Source organism: Cyanistes caeruleus, chromosome 10, assembly GCF_971803275.1.
Source record: "Cyanistes caeruleus chromosome 10, bCyaCae1.hap1.1, whole genome shotgun sequence".
Taxonomy (NCBI): Eukaryota; Metazoa; Chordata; class Aves; order Passeriformes; family Paridae; genus Cyanistes; species Cyanistes caeruleus.
In genome coordinates, this window is record NC_141710.1 from 21,067,013 (window position 1) to 21,086,984 (window position 19,972).

General features: G+C 47.1%; 1 protein-coding gene across 2 annotated transcripts in view; it reads left to right on the top strand.

Moving 5' to 3' along the window:
- Positions 1 to 4,714: 4,714 nt before the first annotated feature.
- The window catches only part of SLC7A14 (solute carrier family 7 member 14), a 29,061-nt gene continuing 13,803 nt past the window's right edge, over positions 4,715 to 19,972 (top strand). The window contains exons 1-2 of one of the 2 annotated variants that reach the window (XM_086843756.1): positions 4,715 to 4,799; positions 17,494 to 17,883. In XM_086843756.1, the coding sequence (XP_086699882.1) occupies positions 17,580 to 17,883 (304 nt within the window). In that variant the 5' untranslated portion in view covers positions 4,715 to 4,799; positions 17,494 to 17,579. Of the gene's footprint in view, positions 4,800 to 5,121; positions 5,208 to 17,493; positions 17,884 to 19,972 lie in introns of those variants that run through there. The other variant, XM_086843755.1, reaches the window with a different exon arrangement.

The following is a 19,972-nucleotide window of genomic DNA, read 5'->3' on the forward strand; positions in this document are numbered from 1 at the left end:
ATTTATTTAATGCTCCATCACCCTGTGTGTCTCTGAACAGCGAATGTGTCTGATGGATGCATTACCCATCTTCTCTGCTCAACCTGGCATGGATGACACAGAGCAAGAAAGAAAGGGGCTGGGAGAAATTTTAGCTGGATAACATCAAATAGAAAAGCACTCTCAGGGTTTGCTGTGCTGGGGTTTTACCCATTTCTGTTTATGCCCATGCACCACTCATGCAGAGGAAAGCACCTGATACAGGTTTATGAGAAACATCCATGTGGGTGTTTCCTTTCAACCTATCCAAGATGCCTCTTAGCAATGCAGAATAACCCCAGAATAATCCTTTCCATTGTCCTAAGCATAAATTAAACCCATGGCCAGTTGCACTATGGACAAGTAATTTAAATATTGAAGAGGGTGCACTGTGAGTGCTGGGCTCATCCCCTGCTCAGCAGGGTCAGGGCTGCAATCCCTGTAATCAGGGTAAGAGCTCATGAGGTCAGGGAGGAGGGATGCCCAGCTCACCACTCCAGGCACTTTCTTTCACCTGTCCAGCTAATTGCAAGTGAATTCCCCCAGTTAAACTGCCCCATTGAGGTCTCATAAAGAAAGTAGAGATAATCCCTCACTGTAAGAAATTACAGCCTGTGCAGCCAACTCACTCCCTGAGACCAGGCAATACTTCCAATATAATTTCATATGACTGGGATACAAAGAACTCTGAAACTCACCCAGGACTCCTATTGCAGAGCCAGTGACTCAAGTGGGGTTTTATAAGTCTCAAGTCAGGGCTTTAATAACAGGACTGCTCTTCCTCATGCTGGTATTCATCGTGACACTAGTCATCAGATGAGACAGCAAGATTAATCCTTCTTCTTATCCTCCTACATGGATGCCTCCACCACTCTGACCTCTATAGTCACTGAGGTTCCAATTGATGCAAAAGGAAGAAAAAGAGAGGCCAAACATCCTGGCAATGTTTCTAAAAATACCAGTACTTCTGCAGGGCTCCACCTGGTCTCTGCTCAGAGACATTGTCAGCTGAACTTTGCAGTGGATGACTGGGAGATACTGCAGTTCTGGGAGATGACACAGTCAGAGAGAGAACACTTGTCAGAGCCATGGGCACGAGCCATGGGACATACAGAGCGAGCAGCTGGAGGGGTAACCAGCTCCCATCACTGCATCCCAGTGGCTGCTTTCTGTGATGTCCCTGTGCAGCCTGGTGCCTGCAGGAATGCTTTTCCATGAAATATCAGTCGTTCCTAACACACAGCTGACACTCTCCAAACACCTTCACCAAGTGACAGGAGTGTGATGTGCTGTGCCTTCAGCCTCACTGGTCTAACAGAGGCTGCTGCAGGGATGGCAGCCAGCACACATGGACACACAAATGGCACAGGAAAGGTGCTGCAGCTTCTCCCCCTTAGTTTCAAAGAGTTTTTTCCTTTGGAAACATAACCCAAATCAGTGCACTTTTGTGAGACCATCAAAAATACTTTGGGGTGACCAAGCACACTTATTGGGACCCTGATGTAAATCCAAGAGGAACCCAAGCTGTCTGTCTTGAGCATTCCATTAGTCAGTTTTGATTTTGAGAAACAGCACTGAGGAAAAACTCGTCAAACTAATGGAATTGGAGATGAGCTTTTCCTCTCTGAGGAGATTTCATGGGAGAGAGGGCCCATAAGGTGAGGATGCTGGAAGCCCTAGAAGAATCTAGGGGTCAGCAGGCCAAAAGATATTGACTGTTTTAATACACAGCTGTGCACACAAAGAGATAACCCAGAAAAGCAGAAACTGTGGTATTTAAATGGCATGATTAATTAGTCACGGATGAGACAAGTATGAGGGGATTATGAGAGGTAAACAAACATTTTAATAACAGTAAGAGAGAAAGTCAATAGGGCAGCTTTTGCTGGCTCCTTCTCTCTGTATTTAGAGTCAAAAAAAAAAAAAAAGGAGAAAATTATGCCCCATGAAGCTGGAATGGTTAAATTTGATGCTGAGAAGAAAAATAGCCATGATAATGAGACAGCAGCTGGTGAAGATCCCTGCTACAAGGTGTCATTGAGGCCAAAGGCTTGGTCAAATTAAAAATAGGATTAAGTATTTAAAAGACAGGTCAGATGGCCAGTTACTACAGAAAAGTGGGGAGAAATTAGTTTGGTCTAGAAATTGGACAGTGCCTGAAGACAGAGGAAATTCTGCAGCAAATGCACCATCATGTGCTTGGCTGCTAAGGAAAATTTCACCTTAATGTGAGAGTGACCTCACTGATGGGACCTGTTGAGAGAGTAACTTGTCCTCATTCAGTTCTTCATCTACATTTAATCAACCTGAAGAGAAACTTTAGAGGGGTAGCTGTAAAAATCCAAGATTCAATTCCTGCAAGACTGGAAGCTACAAAACTCATGAGAACAAGGTAAAGATTAATGAGAAAGAGCTCAAGTGATCCTCTGACAAAACGTTCGTGACATTTATTACTCAAGGTGGTGGCAGGTTGTTGTGCATAGCTAACAGCAGGTGCCACTGGATAAAACAGAAGAAAACTTATGAAAAGGAGATCAAGGCTGGGATAAAAACTGTGTCTGGAAAGCTACTACACAGCAAAGTCCTCTGAAGAAAGATCTCTGAGCAAGAGAGGGAAGGTGGAAGATGGGGGTGGAATATTGGTGCTGCACAATGATTGTTAAGAGGATAAGAAAGCCCGTCTCTGCTGCTGCCAACCAAACTGCCTGTGCTCTGGCACACCAGCTCCAATTAATAAACATGAATCAAATTATTCTGAACCCACACACATATATAAATCCCCTTAAAACCTGGCCACACTGCCAATCCTTTCAGAAACACACCAGCCCATGTCCTTTACTCACACACTCCGTAAGCACCAAGGAGTTGGGTGTGAGCACAAAAGGCTGGTGGTGCTGTCAGCTGGAGTTCACCACGGTCTTAAAAGTGATGCTAAACAAGAGGGAATAGCTAATGGAGAAGGTTTTCTCTTTTGCACAGATGTAGTCTGAGGGAAGCTCCTGCTGTCAGCCACCCACGGCTCTATCCACTGTCCAGGGACTGAGTAAAGCAGCTGGGGGAAGCCAGAGGGTGTGAAGAGAAACAACAATCAAATGGGAAGCATGGGGACCACAGGCAAGGACAGGGCAGCAACCGCAGCTCTGAGTGTTGCTTTCAGGAAATCAAAGAATAAGGAAAAGAATAAAAACAGGGTTTCAAAACTGCTGGTTGTGAGGAGGGGAATCAGCTGACTGCACTTTGGCTCTGTGCTGTATGATGTGATGTGTGCTGGCCAGCGGGGCAGGAAGGGAACAGAGCATCCTGACATCCTGTGATGACACCTTCTGCTGGCCAGCAGCAACCCTGGAGAGGTCTTTTCTGTGCCTGTCTGGGAAGAGAGGGACTGCAAGGAGACTTCTGTGAGGGAGGGAAGAGAGCAAGGTAAAGCTATGCTGGAGAGAGGAAGGAATCTGGTGAGAAACCGAGAAGATTATGGCACTTATCTGGAAAGACACAAAAACTACCACAAAAGTCAAGGCTGGAAAGGAAATAGGAGATGACATGTGGTTCACTCTCCTGGCCAAAAACAGCATCATGGATATAGAATAGAATAGTTTGGGTTGGAAGGGTAAAGGTCACCTAGTCCAACCCCCACATGATCTGTGTTCATCTGTGCAATGTCAATGTCTGTACGTCCCCAGAAGGTCACTGCCTGTGATGCAGCTCCTGTCAGGGGCACTCACGTTAGGCAAACATTGGCTTCCGAACTGAACTGGTTTCACTGAAGGATCCCACCTTTAACTTTTATCAGCAGACATTTATTTCAGTTTTTGGAGGATGAAAGGTTTCTCTCCACTGGAGACACAGCCCTCGAAAGGAATAGGTCCTGTTAGAAGCTACAGAATGAAACTGTAACAGAGACGGAAAGCAGATCCTTGCCAGGCATTGCTGGAGATGAACCCAGATTGGATTTGATGTCAAAATGGTACAATACAGATACAGACAGGGAGTATTTCTAGAGAAAACCAAACAGCAGAAACTGAGAAAGAAAACTGCAAAAAGGAATAATCTTGATCATGAATTCCAGCTATCCTCCAAAGCCAGTAGCTCTAAAGTAGCTACGGATATCAAATATTAAATATATCCTGCACCTGATACCTAACTCCTCCCAGCCAGGCTGTGCAGAGGGCTGGACAGCACAGCATGCTGCAATGCATGAGGCATTATTTTAGTCCTAATTCTGCATGTTCCGGGATTACAGCATTAATACCCAAATCTCACAGTGCAGTTCAAGGAGAAAACAAAAACCAGGTTCCCCTCGCTCTGTCCCTTGTGTGAGGAATGCCTTGCTCTGGAGGAGCCAGCCAGGAGAGTTATTTTTCAGGAGTCAGACAGTTTGGGGGGAGGCCACCCGCAGCCCTCAGGACACTTGGGCAGGCAGGGAGGGCTGACGGGGAGGGGAGGTGGCCAGGGGGGTGGCAGCCCCGTACAAGGAGCTCTCTCGGGGCCGGCACGGCCCGTGGGTACTGCCGGCGGTCACATGCGGCAGGCGGGGAGGGGAAGCGCTGAATAATTGAGGAGCTGCAGCGCCCTCCTCCCTCCCTCCCTCCTCCCTCCATCCCTCTCTCCCTCCATCCATCCCTGCCCCCTCCCTCCGCCCTGCGTGCGCGGCCGGGAGCCGGGGTCGGCGGTGCCGGCGCAGCCCCCCCGCCCCGCCGGCTGCAGCAGCGCAGCCGCCCCCGCGGGGAGCGCGCCCGCGGCGGCCCCGCAGCAGCGCCCGCCCGCTGCCCTCCGCGCCCGCGGTGAGTGCCCGCCCGGCGGGGACGGGAGGGAACGGGCTGCGGGGGGCGGCTCGGAGCCCCTCGGGGTGCGGGGGACCAGCGGCCAGCCCCGGGAAGGTCTGCCCGGAGCCCCGCGGGGAGCGCGGCCGCGGCCCCCCCGCCACGCAGACGGAGCCGGTTTTGTGTGTGCCCCGCTCGGCAAAGGGAGCGCGGCGGCTCCTCCGGGCCACGGGGCACCGGCCCCGGGGGACCCCAGCCCGCTGCAGCATCCCCCGGCCCCGTGTTTACGGAGTGCCGGGGCACTCCGCTGTGGCGGGGAGGAGGCGGGGGCGCCGGAGCTGACGGCGCGGGATTGATTGGAAACGGGGAGAAACGGAGCGTCAGGAGGGAGAGCGGGCGGCCGGAGCGAAGCGACAGCTCTCGCTACAGGTGACCGCACGGAACGCGCGGCGGGAAGGTCGGGACGCTGCGGGAGGGGGGCGGTGAGGGGCACAGGAGCCCAGCAGAAGGGAAACAGCTCGGGGGTCGGGCGGGTGAGCCCCGCGGGGCCGGGCTCCTCCAGCAGCCCCGGGGCTCGGGGGTCGGGCAGGCGTGCGGCCGCGGCTCCGGGCGCTGTCCGCGGTGCTGAAACCCCGACGGGGCGGCCCCGGCCCCGCCGCGACCCCGCACACGGGCCCCGGTCACGGCTCCGTGTCCTCCCCCCGGCGCCTGCAAAACTCCCTGCGACTTGGAGGCCGGTAATGGAGTTGGCTTCCTCTTTACGTCACCCCGACTCGGAGCTGTTTGTTGATTCCACACGGGTATTTTGGAGCTGCCTGGTGCCAGCCGCCTGCCCGCCTCGGGCTCGGCGAGGGGTGCTCCAGCAGCTCTGTTGAAAAGCCCAATCTCTGCTCTCACGACCGCTCCGCAGCCCGGGTTTTGTGGCCAATTAAATGATAGTTTATACAGATGGACTTAGTGCCCTCCTGTCACAGGCTGTGCCGGGAGTGCTCTAACACAGGGCTTGTGAAAACAGCACCGGCCCCGAGAGGAGGGGGAAACCGCGTCTGGCCGACCCCAGAGAAGATTTTTGTCTCAAAAGAGCCATCTCTGATTTAATCTAGAGTATTAAGTAATTAATTCTCCCAGTGTCCCTGAGTAGCAGGCAAATACATTTTAGCACGCCAAGGCATTTGTTTAACTGCCCAAAAACTGTCATGAGACTGAAAGTCTGATTGCTAAAGATATTTTCATGTGTTTGTTTTATTGGTACACATTGCTGAGGCATGTGACTTGCCAGAGTTGAAAAACATATTGTAAATAAACAAAAACCCTCAAACAAGCCAAAAACAACACTAGAGAGATATGTTACCTAGATTAAACTCAGTATCTGTTCTTAAAATGTACTGCTCCATGGGGAATCCCTGTTGCATGAGAATTAGGGGTCTTGCAGAGGTCCAAGGTCTGACTTCCCATTTTCATCTATTAAAGGTGGTAAAATTTTCAGACAAAACAGTTACTGATGAGTAGTAAATAGTGTCAACAAAGAATCTTGGGTCCTCTTGACATGAACTCAAATGTGCAGTACATATCTGAGAAGACAGCACGGATGCAATAGCTGTGATAAGACAAGTCATTGAACAAGAACAAGGGAAAAAAAGGCTTGTTTAGTTGCTCTTCAGCAAGTGGAGATGTAGGAAGGAAATTTTACCTCAGCCCTTGAAAACAGACTGCTAGAGTACAGCAGACATCAACAAAAATGACAACAAAACTAGAAGGAAAAAAAAAAAGGGAAAGGAAAGCCAAAGCCTGTCAAGGACTGTAGAAAGGCTCTTACAGAGGAGGAATTACAGCACCTGAGAATTCACTTCATTAAAAAGCAGAGAGGGGAGTGATGTGAATCCTTGAATCTAAGAGCCTCTACAGAAAGAAATTACCAGGCACCGAGTTGTTCCTCTGTCTGCCAAAGAGAGGCACAACATGAACTAGTGTTGAGATGCTAAAGGCAAAACATTCCAATTTAAGGGAGGGATCACATTTTTGACCAGAGAAGTGCTGATGACCTGATGAAGGAGCCATCAGAAAACGTGCTGGATTCTCCATCTGTTTATGTCAAGATTTGATGTCCTCCCAAAAAATGCAATTTAGCCAAAACAAGTCATTGGACTCCCTGCAGGAGTAATTGCTCAGACAGACTCAGACAGAATTAACTCAGAGGACTTTATGCTACCTTTGGTCCTTAATTCCCCAAAAAAGGCACGAAGATGTTACAACTTTCCTTCCAGGCACCCCAATCACCCTGCTAGATAATTACTACCCCCACAGTGGGTGGGATTTTTAACCACATGCCAAGAGAAGAACAAATGAGTGACCAACTTCTATTTTGAATCCTCCAGTTTTCCAACAGGTTTCATTAATTAACTTCATTAATTTCATTAATTAACTCTCCCCAAAAGAATCTCTTTCTTTGTGCATGTTGCAGTAAAGGGAAGCATTTTAAAAAATAAATCATTCTCCTCAGGAAGTTATTCATGACTCTCAAGTCAAGACATAGTTATCATTCTCTAATTTTTTTTGGATTATACAAAAATGATGAAAATTTATTCTTTGTGTAACTTCAGAGTCTCAGATGGGATCATATCAGAAAGGATTCCAGCCAAAATCATTTTAAAGGATAAATTTGTAGGCTGATTTGACACTACTTCTGAAGACAGTCTGGTTTCTCAGTTCTGAAATCACGCACATAAAATAAAATTTCTTCCATGTTCCTTTAAAGGAAACAGGAGATTTTCTAGAAAATTCAATGAGAACAGGAAAACCTCCTAATGGCTAAATTAATGTTTTTTTTTCTCTGCAGCCCTGCAACATTCAAGCAAATAGGATGACAAGAACTTACACAAGCATTAACACAATGCTGGGCTCCTTATGAAGCCAAACAAAAAACGAGCATAACAGAGCAGTCTGTAACTGACTTCTTAGTCCCCAAATAATCAAAACTTTGCTTTCAGAGCACCTGAGCTATTAAAATTATCATAATGTTTAAGCAACATATTGGATTATTAAGACATTTTAAAAATAAGAATGTAAAAACAGAGCAAATAGTTCTTCAGTTGCATGTGGCAGTGGGATCTGTATGTCACACAAAAACATCAGCAGGGGGGAAGCATTTGTGACTCCCACATTAATAAAAAAAAATAAATTTAACCCCCCAAATCACTCCCAGCTTTGTGCCCTCTATAATATATAAAGCCATGGCTGGGTCTGAGCTCGTCAGCCTGTGAGAGACAGTAGATGTAGGTATGCAAAGTATCCAGAGCCCAGAAATACAGCAGACCTTTCCCAGCTGCTCCCTATGGATGTGAAAACCTGGCCAGAGTCTCACCTCAGTCCAGGGTGAGTCTGCTGAACTCATTAAACCACCCACGTGCAAAATGGGAGCAGGCTCAGATCCACAGAGATTCCCAAGACATTTTTCATTTACAAGGAATGAGACGTAGCTAAGCTGTGGTTGTCAACGGGAAAATGCCAAAACTGAAAGAACTGGAAACTGTAATTTCTCTCTTATATATTGAGAAAAATGCTCATAATTTTTCTTGGCTCACTGAGTAGCAGTCCTGCTTCCAGACTATGCAGTCATCTTCAGGGGATGCTCTGGCCAGAATTTATGCTCCCACCACAGCCCATCCCTTGCTGTCACCAGGCTGGAACATCTCTAAGAGAAAACTATTTTTTCCCACAACAAAACTGTCAGAGCAAAGCCCAGGCACTTATGAAACAAAGCCAGCGAGGTGGAGCCACACAGCACATGACTCTATTGTTTCTGTTCCTCTGCACAGTCACTGTATCAATAATTCATGGAAAGTCATGATACCATAAATTAAATCCACCTGGCAGGTGAACAGAAGAAGAGCTTTTGCAGCACATGTGTTTCCAGCACCACATCCTAATTCTGGGAGGACAGGATCAAAGTATCAAAGTGGCTTGCTGCCTACAGGGAAATGGGTTTCTGTTGCCATGCTACAACTGTCTATGGCTGTATTTGTGTCAAAACTTTAGTAAACATCTATAAAACCACACATGTGGGCTCAGGGCAGCCTCTCTCAGCAGCCAGTGGCTCTTGTTTATTGGTGACCATGACCTCAGTTAGTGCTTTGGTCCATTCCTCCTGCACATCCTCAGCTCCCTGAGTGTGAGCTGAGTCTTTCTCAACAAGGGTTTTTTAAAGCTGGGGATGGAGACCCTCTCTTTGCACATCACTTGCACACCTGGGCACATCCCACCTGCAGCAGCACAATTAAAACTTAGCTTTAAACGTGTGCCTGAGCATTACTGATCCAGGTCTTAAGGACGGACCTGTTGAGCTGTGCTAGATGAGCCACTGTCTCCAGGTGCTCAGCAATGCCAGGGTGGCTCCAGGTTGGATTTGGGCACCCCAGTCTGGCAGTGAAGGAAACATCTGCCTCTCCTGGCTGTCCTTCACTCCAGGTGGGAACAGGCAGGGAGCACTGGGCACAGCTCTCACGCCGCTCCAGCCCCGGAGCAGCGTGCTCAGGAAGCATCTGGATTCTCCAGAGCCTTGTCTAAGACACCTGGGCACCAGCAGGTGTGTTCCACTCATTAAACAACCAGCTGGGAAGCAACAGGGACTGGGAGATGTGCAATTAATAACCAGGGTCACCAGACCTGCTCCAAGTAAATTAAGACAGAAAGAAGCAATATGTCAAGTTCCTTTGGCTGAGAGCTCTGGCACAGACAGGAACTACAGCAATAATATTTCAGCAGCTCTTCTCTGGTGTGCAGGCACACCAGTGGAATTATTCTTGCCAGACAGAGCAGCACACCATGGGGACACTCTACTGACTGTAGCTGGGAGACAAAAGTCTCAGGAAAAGAGGTTGGGTTTTGGGGTCTTGCCACTAAGGGAAACTAAGAGCAGGGATGCAATTAGCTACTTTAAGTTAAGGTAATCATGTTGGCTTGCACTGATTCCCTTGCTGCATAAGGACATCTTCGGGCACTGCCTGTGCATCACTCAGGAATATTAGAATACTCTAACTTTTATGCTATTATCACATTTAAGAACACATAATTATTCATTTAATTCTGCTTCTCTAGTACCATCCAAGAGACTGATTTAGTGTTAGATGTGAGTTTGTAACTCACTGGGAAACGTCAAAAAACCCTTCTGCTATAGCACCAGGTATTACTCACACTACACATCACTTAGGTGTTGCAGTTCCTTTGCCTGACTGATGATGATAAATGGCTAAACACATGAACTCTATTCTAAATCATCATCTTTGATCCACTTGTGATCACATTACTCATAAAATGGGTTGTGCTGAAACACAGCAGAATTACTCATGTAAAGCAAGGGGTTTTTTGTCTTAGTGAATAAGAAGAGTAAGCAGCAAAATGTAATAAAATCATAAAATGAATAGCAGGAGGTGCTATTCACTTCCTTGGAAGTGCATTGAACCTACCTCAGGCTTCTGTAGAGGAATTTAGAGACAGAGGTTACAACCAGCCAAATTCCCCCCAGCTCGAGGCTCCTATTTGCATATGCAAATGCACCCATTGATTTGCATATGCTACTACTGCCTCTTCTGGAACATTTAGTAGGCTTGGGTTTGAAGAATGCATTTTTCCAGCTTCTTCTGAGGAGAGCAGTTGTTTGAGATCCTCTCCTGCATTAATTAGCTGATAGCCAAAATAGTGGAAGTGGGGCAGCGAGGCATAATCAATTACATTTGTATACCTGCTGATGGAACACGATAAGTAATTAATGAGACCGTGTGCACATACAAAAGATAAATGCATTTGAAACTCTGCAAGAGCTGAACTGTGTTTGTAAGCTTGATGTGCTTACTGTGTAAAAGGCCAGTTCAGACTCCTACTGAATTATTACAGAAAGCTGGAAAGATTGCTGGTGAGTGAGAGTCAGCATTGAGAGGGAAAAGCCCAGCAGTTTCTTAGTGGGGAATAAAGGAATCTCTATAAAACCAACAATCTTCAAAATAAAACTAGAGGTTTAAAAATAGTGGATTTTCAGGTCTTGTGTTTGATATAGAGAGGAATTTTTTTCTGGTTTGGATGATGAAGCCTTAGTGTTACATCAGTTCTTTACTCATGAAGGATTTGTGTTTTCATCACTGGGTTCAAAATGCTACCCAGAAATAAGATAAGTTGTCATAATGATGTATCAGCCAGACTCTTGCAAGAGTAAAAATCCATTTTGTTTAGAGAGCCTCACACATTAATAAATAACCCATTCTGTGAATTATGTCAAATGAGGAAAGCTCTCCTGTCTGGCCTGCAGCAAACCATAATGACTTTCATTCTGCAATGTAGAAGTGTGGGTCCACTGAGGAAAGAAAAAGAAAACACAGCCCAGTAATTACAGAGATTTCCTCTTGTGTGTTGTTAAAGCAAAGGCAGATTTGAAAGGAGCATAATTCTAGAAGAAGCTGTCTTATAGCCCAGGTCTACAGTTTCAGTGATAGAAAGGCAGCTGTTGTCCACTCTCACTGTGAGATTTGGTACAGAAAATGTGTTATCAAAGTGGTAATTACTGAAAGTACAACCTACTACCCCAAACCAGAGAAAAGCTCAGAATCACAAACCCAAGGCTGCAACCATCCCACTGATGCTGCTGGCACTCATATTGTTAGAGGAATCCATGCCCAGCATTGCAAATGGGCAACTCACTATATTCCAGAAAAATCAGATGATGCTTCTCCTCTTGTGACAGCTCAGGGTCTGGAACTGCTACTCCCAAAAACCGAGGTTGCAGAAGGATGTGCCAGCATATTTGCAAGGCCAGGTTGGATGGAGCCCTGGGCAATCTGGTCTAGTGGAAGGTGTCCCTGCACGTGGCAGGTTAGGCTGGAACGAGATGATCTTTAGGATTCTGTCCAACCCAAACCATTCTATGAACCTACCAGTCTGTGTGAGACAAATCTGTGTTCCTCGACACCCCTTGCATGATTTTATAATGCCTGAGCCTCAGTGGTCAGCACATTGGTCTTTGGAAGCCTGAGCACCCAGGCCTGTGAACCCAAATTTCCTTTAAGAGTTTCATGTGTTTGACATCACTGCTGTTTGTGACTGCAGAAAGGAGGGGGAGGCTGTTCTCCAGGAATTGGTATCAATATCTGCACTTGGAATGCAAAATCACACAGCACCACAAATGAGCATTTCAAAGTGCACAGAGCCTCTAGGGTCCTTCTGCAGATGAGCACATGCAGGTACAAAACCAATATTGACTTCAACAAGGCACATCTAGGGGACCATTAATCATTTTTAGCTTTGTTTCTCAACTCCTTCCATAGAAAACTCAGACAGATTAATCACCACATACTTCTTTAAGGCAGTGTATTTCTCCATTTTACTGGTGGAGCAACAAATTTTACTAATTTCATGTGGTTTCACTACTCTCCTAGAGGGAGCCTGTCAGAACAGCTCCAAGATGTTCCTGGTTCCCCACCTCATGCTCATCTCATCCATCTATTGATTTGCCATTTCCCTGCCTTGCTGCAGTTTTTAAGGCTTTTACCTTCCCACCTCAAGACAACAGTAACAAACGAGACCTTTTTGCAAATGTGCAAATTGATTATACCTCTTTCTCTGTAGTTCTCTTATTTTATTTAATTTCTTTTTTCCTTCTGGTGGTTAAATAGCTTTGTTGCAAACCCAAATAGAGCACTTCATGCATATTGCATTATTTACAGCTCGGCACACACAGACTCTTGTATCTGTCATACCCTGCATCCACTCCTACACTATTCTACACCATGGAAATGATTTGTGCCCATGCAAAAAGTGCAGAAAACAACTGGAAAACCAAAATTCCAGACGTTGAACTGGGGCAGGTGGATTTACCAAGAGGAGGGATATGCCTGCAAGGATGTGCATGAGCATCTCCAAAAGGAACATTTCAGCCTCCATCCCATCCAGGCTGTAAGAAATGTAGGTGCTCCACATGCATATGCTCCATGTGCATCCAGCCCCTAGGAAGGAGGAAAATACTGCTCCTTTCAGTCCCAGAGCTGTTTCTCACTAGCCTGGTGCCCCAGAGGATCCCAAGGGAACCTGGACCAGCTGCTTGTGAGGTTGGCATGTAATTAATCCTGGCAAAGTTTAGCACAGCTCAATATCAAGGGATCTGCTGGCCTTCCCTGTGGCACACTCCAATTTCACCTCTCCGTGTGTCATCCAGGCGGGAAGATGAGCCCTCAGCTACCAAAACCTTCTCATTTCTTACCTGCATGGGCACAGATCAGTGCTCAAATATTGATTTGCTATTTACTTGGGAAAAGGGAGGCACCAGCTGCAAGACAGAAAGAAGCTTTAACATCACTCCCATCTGTCCCTCTGCCTTTTCCCTGATTCTCCAGGCAGTCCAGTCTCTCCCCAGCAAGGACAGAAGCTAAATCATCACATTGTATCCCCCCTGAAAGCTAGAAAGAGGAAGAAGGGGTGATCTCTATGTACATGCTAATTATATCACTGGATTGCACATTTATGCTCTTTTAATACTTAACAGAATATAGTCTATTCTATAGACTAGAACACAGAGTTCGGGAATTCCTGGAGGCTGCCTCTGGGTGTGTGGCACCCTTGCCTTATGTCTTTGGTCAAATTAAACATTTTCTCTTTCATTTTGCTTATTTGTCAAAAGAAGATAATGATGTTTAGGCATCTTACAGCAGTGCTAACACTGCCAAAGCACCCAGCATAACATTGATGGAGCTACCATAGAAAAGTGCTGTTGAACCTCTCCACTTCCATTTTGCCATGAAAACAGACAGAAAATATCCCATTTCTTCAGGTGGTGCACAGAGAAAGTTGGTCTTAAACCTGAAGTGTTATCAGTGGTTTAATTTAGCGACTACTGTAGTTTAAATTAACCACAGCTCCATTTGAACCGCTGAAGCAGAGGTAAAAATGGAAAGATTAAAAATAAGAAAAGCCCAAAATTACCAGCAAAGGCACAAGGCCAGACTGCTGAAGCTGGACCCACGTGAGCGGCGCCGGGATGGGCAGGGACCAGCCCTCGCTCTCGGCTCTGTGCCTGGCTCTTAAATCGCTTTAAGGAGGGCTGATGATGGAGACAGAGCCAGCTTTTACAGAGGCAGCCCAGCTGGGGATCGACACTGTAAAAACAAGCACGTAAAGCTCCAAATCAAATCGCACTCGTAATGAAAACATTTCGGCGGCGAGCAGCCCCGGCAGAAGGCATCCCTGCGCTCGGAGCTCCTGCATCCCGCCTGACGTCAGCTCTCCTGCTGGAGGAGCTGGGATGCCATTCAAGCCCTGAGCCTCTCCAGACAAACCCGCCCCACCGCCGCCGAGCTCCAGATAAAGGGGAAAGGGAAGGGGCAGCAGGGAGGTCAGCCTAGCACCTTTGTTCCTCTTTCTCTCGGTCTTTTTCTGGGATTGCAGCGGGGTTTGCTGCCAGGAGCTGCCTTTTCCATCATCTCGAGCCATCTCCGGCATCCCTTTGAGCCTTTGTGGCTCTGTTTGCCCAGGGTGCACAGTCCCTACTGCAGCACGGAGTGGGTCTGAGGGCTGATGCTCCTGCACCATTAACGCCAGAATTAACATTCCTGGGGTCCACAGCAAGGTGCTGCCTTGGGGGTTGATAGTAACTGGCTTCAATCCCAGATTCCTGAAGCATAGCTCCCCTGGGCGAGGAGAAAGGGACTTTCCCCCTAAAAGTCCTTGCAGCAAACTGGGTACTTGTATCCTGCACGTCAGATCATGCTGATCCAGATGCTGGAGGCATCAGCAATCTTTGCTCTGCAGTAATTATTCTGTGAGCCATGGAAAACCAGGGAAAACCCATCCTTTTCCTCTTAATGAGTGCCCCTGCCTGGCTTTCCATCAATACAACAACAGGAGCTCTCTTTGTTCCGTTTACCACCATCGATATTCTGCTCCTTTTTGCATTCCCAGCAGATTTTAATAGAGAACTTTGCTCATGGATACCCCTACAGACTTCTGGACAGAGGGGAGTCATTAACAGAAAATCAAGAGCCACCCCAAGGCACAGATGTTTGGGGACAATTTTCTGGAGAAGCTGGAGCTATGGGGGTGATGAGGATGGGAGGTGCTGGGGGGGCACTGTGCTGCATCTCCTCAGCAGGAGTTTTACATGAGGAATAATTCAGTATCAACCCAGACACTAAGGAAGACCCATGCCTGTAAACACCTATGCCTCTCCTACTGGCTTGACTGCAGTTTTAGTCAATTTACCCTGATGAAGAGGAGTGTTTTGGTACAAACAGTGGTGCTGACAAGCACATGGTGGCAGCAGCAAGTGCCAGCCAGGGAGGAAACCGACCCCAACAGCCTGATGGTGGAGAGCTGAGCAGCTCCAAAACCCAGCTGCAGCTTGTCCCCTCTGAACCACAGCTCCCTTCATCTTCCTGGGTTTATGGTGAGAAGATTAAAAAACAAAACAAGTAAAAATTCCTTTTGCTTCCCACTGTCTGCTTAACAGGCAGGGTTAGTGGAGCAGAGCAGGACTGAGGTGCCTCTGCCCCACAGAGCTGGTTGCCATCCATGAGATATTTTCTCATGGTTTCAAATGGAGTGAAAGAATGTTTTCCAAGCCACAGAGCAGCAATATGCTGATCTCACTTAAACATCTGGAGTAGTTTTGAATGACTGCATTAATTGAGTGTAGCAGCAATTATAGAGTTATTTCATTTCAGAGGTTTTGAAAGGGTTTTTATTCCTTGATAACTTATAGGAGAAGACCAAACCCCATGGATTGCAGGGCTCTGTTGGGCTGCCATACTGGAGGACCTGGTCATAGCCCAGCCCCAAGCAGCTGGAACAGCTCAGCAGCCTAAATCTGGGTGCATCACTAATCCACCAGCCAGTTCCTGCTTTAAATTTAAACCATTTAAAATATTTAAGGACTTTTCCTACCAATTTAGCAGTTAAGATTATTCCAGGAAAAGACTGCCATGTCTTCTCTTGGGGTTCTTTGCAACGCTGGCGAGAAAGTAATTTCTATACCATGATGTGTCTTGAGAGTGACCTGGGCTGTCCACATCAGTTTGAGGATCACACTAATTTTTCCAGTGTGGATGTGAATTCCTCCAGTAAGAAGCATATGCCATGCCACCCTTCCCAAAGCCTTCATCAGACATCCTGAGACATGATGAAAAACTGGGGTCCCAATCCCCCTTAAAACACAGGACAAGTATTCCTATGCCAGAGCATGACCTGGTGATGGCACCAAGGACCAGCCTGAAGCTTTGGTGCCTTCATCCCATAACATTCTACCTCTTCTGAAGATGTGATTCTTTGAGAACAGGTCTGTTTCATCCTGGCTGGTGCAGACCCACTGAGCTCTGGCTCAGCTGCCCTCTTCCAACACAAACCTTCCTTTAAACCAGAAAGTAAAACCTTATCTGTGAGCCAGCCCATCCCACAGCCAGCTGACTCCTTGAGCAATCCAAAAGCCAAACCCAGGTTTTATTCTCAACCCAAGATCCACATTTGCTCAGGAGCAGTAAAAATTTCTCATTAGTATTCCTAGCTAGAACATGCAGCCTTTCAGCCTGTGGTTGCTCCAGGTAAAATTCAGCACAATTTGAATCAGTGAAAGACCAAAACATGAAATGAATGCTGTGTTTCATTTAATAAACTTCAGCAACATGAGGCTGCCTTGTGGACACAATGTAATTTGTTTTGGATGTAAAGATGGAAAAAATAATTGTTTTGTCTTCAAGGAAATTAAAATAAAAGAATATTTCTGTATTGATGGGAAAGAAGCTGCCAGGTAAAAATTCATATTTAATAAACTATTTTGCCTGTACCCTTGTATTAGCTTGCAGCTTGTACAATTCATCTTGGTTTGCTCAAAGTCAAGAAGTTACCACGTGTCACTTGGAAGTCACTGCTGCTGGTACTGTGAGAACTACACAGTTTGCTGAGGAACAGCAGAAAGGGAGGGGGGAATGGCAGTTTCTGAATTGTTCTTGAAAATAACGATGACTAGGGATGGAAAAACACAGAGAAAGAGAAAACCAAGATAAGGCCATGACTTTTGAGACAATCTTAGGGCAGATGGGTTAAGGCAAGATAATTTAGAAGTATTAAAAATGTCTGTAGCTGGCCGTGCTGTTGGTTACTCACTCTCCAGTGGCCAGTGGAGCCCACGCTGTTCCTGCTGAGCTTCTCTCCCAGTTTCCCTTAACTACAGGGAAAGTTAAGCCAGACCCCAAAATATATTGCAGTTACACCAGCAAAACCACATCTTTCAAATTAAAAAAAAAATATTCCTTACACAGTATTTAAATAACTACAATAATGAATGAGAAACCATGCCAAGGAATCTTTTTAAACTTATGATCCATGGGAACCTGAATTAGCTTCACTTTTTAAAATTTTTCCCCTCAGGTTTTACCAGGATGATGGTACTGTTACCGCTGAAGACTTTTGAGCCACACAATGAGAATTTGGAGGAAATCAGGTTCCTGCTGTTTGTAGCGCTGTAGTAATGACTGAGGCTAAACCCATGAGAACACAAAGGAGGGCGGTGCATCATTGTTGTACAAAACTGAGGGCAGAGAAAGGAGATTTCTCCACAGCAGCAGCAGCATTGGTCAAAACAAAGCTCTGCCAGCACCAGAGCCCAGCAAAAAACCAACTTAGGGAGCCCTTTTGACTCTTCTTTTATTTCTGTTTCAGTCAAAAACTCTGTTCCCCTCTCTTGCAGGGCTGCCAGAGCATGGAGACGCAGCCACAGCCCTGAGTGGGTGCTGCTGACGCTGTCTGTGACCCACCTTTGCCCAGCCCAGCACCATGAGTGGCTTCTTCTCTCGGCTGGACCCGCGGCGGGTGCCCTGGGGGGCCGCAGGCCATGCCCTGCGCACCCGTGTCCTGCGCACCAAGCCCGTGGAGTCCATGCTGGAGGGCACCGGGGCTGGGGCCACCCAGGGTGCCCGGCTGGCCAAGGTCCTCACCACCCTTGACCTCATCTCCCTGGGCGTTGGGAGCTGTGTGGGCACCGGCATGTACGTGGTGTCCGGCCTGGTGGCCAAGGAGATGGCGGGGCCCGGGGTCATCGTGTCCTTCATCATCGCTGCCGTCGCATCCATCCTGTCAGGTGAGTTTTGCGTGGGATTTTGAGTGGTGTGCCACGTCCTGCATCCTCTCCGTTCATGGCTGGACACCTACTCAGCACCACAAGCTACAAGGAGGTAGCACCTTCCCCACCAACTAAAAACCATTTCCCACAGGTGTCACACAGCTCATGGCGTGCACTGTCCCTCACTGCCCACATATCAGACCAAACCTCGTACTGGGAGCCAGCAGCCCAAGCAGGATTATCCTGATGAGCTGCCAGTGGCTTCTAAAAGGATGGGGCCTGTGGGCAATATTTTTGAGACATTTGAGAGTTTTGCAGCGTGTGCCCCAGGCTGAGAGAGTGGCCAAGCCACAGCACTGGAGCGAGAGTTTGTGGGAAACTCAGTTCCAGCAGGAAGGGTGTCAGTGGCTTGGGCACTACCAGGGCCAGCTTCTTTTGTGGACATGGCTAACAGTTAGAAAATTCCTCAACTAGTTCTGGAGTTGATTTCATTTGCTTCCATTCATACAGGGTCAGTCTTTGAATTTCCAAACAAACAAAAAAAAAAACAATAAACAAATGTGCAGAGAGAGAGAAATTATGTATTTTAGTGAAAACATGGTGAATTCTGTCTCCTCTATAGGAACCCAGCTGAGCATATGGCTCGAGCTGCAGTTTCTACATGGAGCCAGTACTGCTGGCATTTGTCCTTTCCAGATCAGTGCTAACACGATGATGTGATGTTCCTGCTCTCTCTGCTCAGAGGACTTTTCATGCTGTGTCAGTCTGGTATCCAGCTTTTGTCTGTGGCTTGGATAAGGAAACCTGAGCAAATGGCAAAGGGCTTTGACAGGAGACAGGAACAGCCAGCACAGCAAAGTGACCCAGATCAGCTTTTCAAAACTCTGGATTTTTGTCATGAGAGGTGGAAGCACATCATGGTCTTTCCCTGGAGTTTGCAGTGTTACTCCATGGCAATCCCACCAAAGTGAGGGGGAGTTTGAACCCCTGCAGCTCAGAGACACAACCCTGGCACAGCCCAGGGATGAGCCTCAGGCTCTCTCCAAAGCCCACAACAAAAGCCAAGAGCTTGCAATGAGATCCAATGCTTATTTGAGTTCCCAACACAACAAATGAACCAAAATGCTTGTTTTTTATCCAAGGCAGTAGATAGCATCAGTGTCCTTTCCCACTGCCTGCTTTCTCTCCTCTGCAAAGGTTTTGTTGGCCGTGATGCAAACCAAGAGCAAATGGAGTTTGGGTGGGTCTCTGCTAACAAAAACACATTGTCCTCCAAAAGGGGTTTTTTCACCCCAGACATGAGCCTTGCCCCGCAGCAGGGGCTCCTCCCGCCTTTGCCCACAGGAGCCTTCCCGCTCTGCTTTCATCTCCCCTTGCTTTTGTAGCCCTGGGAAAGTGTTTTGTGAGGGATGCAGTGTTTTGATAGTCTCCTTGGCTGCTTCCTCACTTCATCGTTAACGCTGCTGTTGTTTGTAACAGCAACACATTTTTGGCAAGTAAAACCAAGTAAGAATTCAGGAGCTGGACGGACTGTTAGACTCCTTGGGGATGTGATTTCAGCTCTCCCATCATGGTCATGCCTGGTGTGCCAGGCACTGAGTTTGGGCAAGTGTGCACGAACAGATTTTAAAGAACTTTTGCTTTGTCCATCACAGATCACTAATACAAACCCCACTGCTTACAAAAGTGAGCCCAGAAGAGTTTTGGATTAAAAAGCAAAAAACAAAAACCAAAACCATCCAGAAGGTCATCTGGCTTCCCTGGGAGACAGCCATAGGGAAGCCCTGCACTATGGGAACGCCTCTTTACACTATTAAGCCGGGTTTCAGAAAGGGACTTTTCCAATTTCATCTATCCAACAAATTTCACTTATACCTTTCATTGTTTTAAGCAACACATACCCCATCAGGGTACTTACAAACACACTATAAATAATTAAACTGCAAAATTAAATCAATCTCTTTTATTCTCTCACTAGAAGACCTTTCATTCATCTCTCAAGTAGAAATCCTCTCCCAGCTTCCCTCCACAAAGCCTCCAGTGCACTGCAGGCTCCTGCCATCAGCTGTGCCTGCCAGCATTCCCCACTTTCACCCCTGCTCATCCA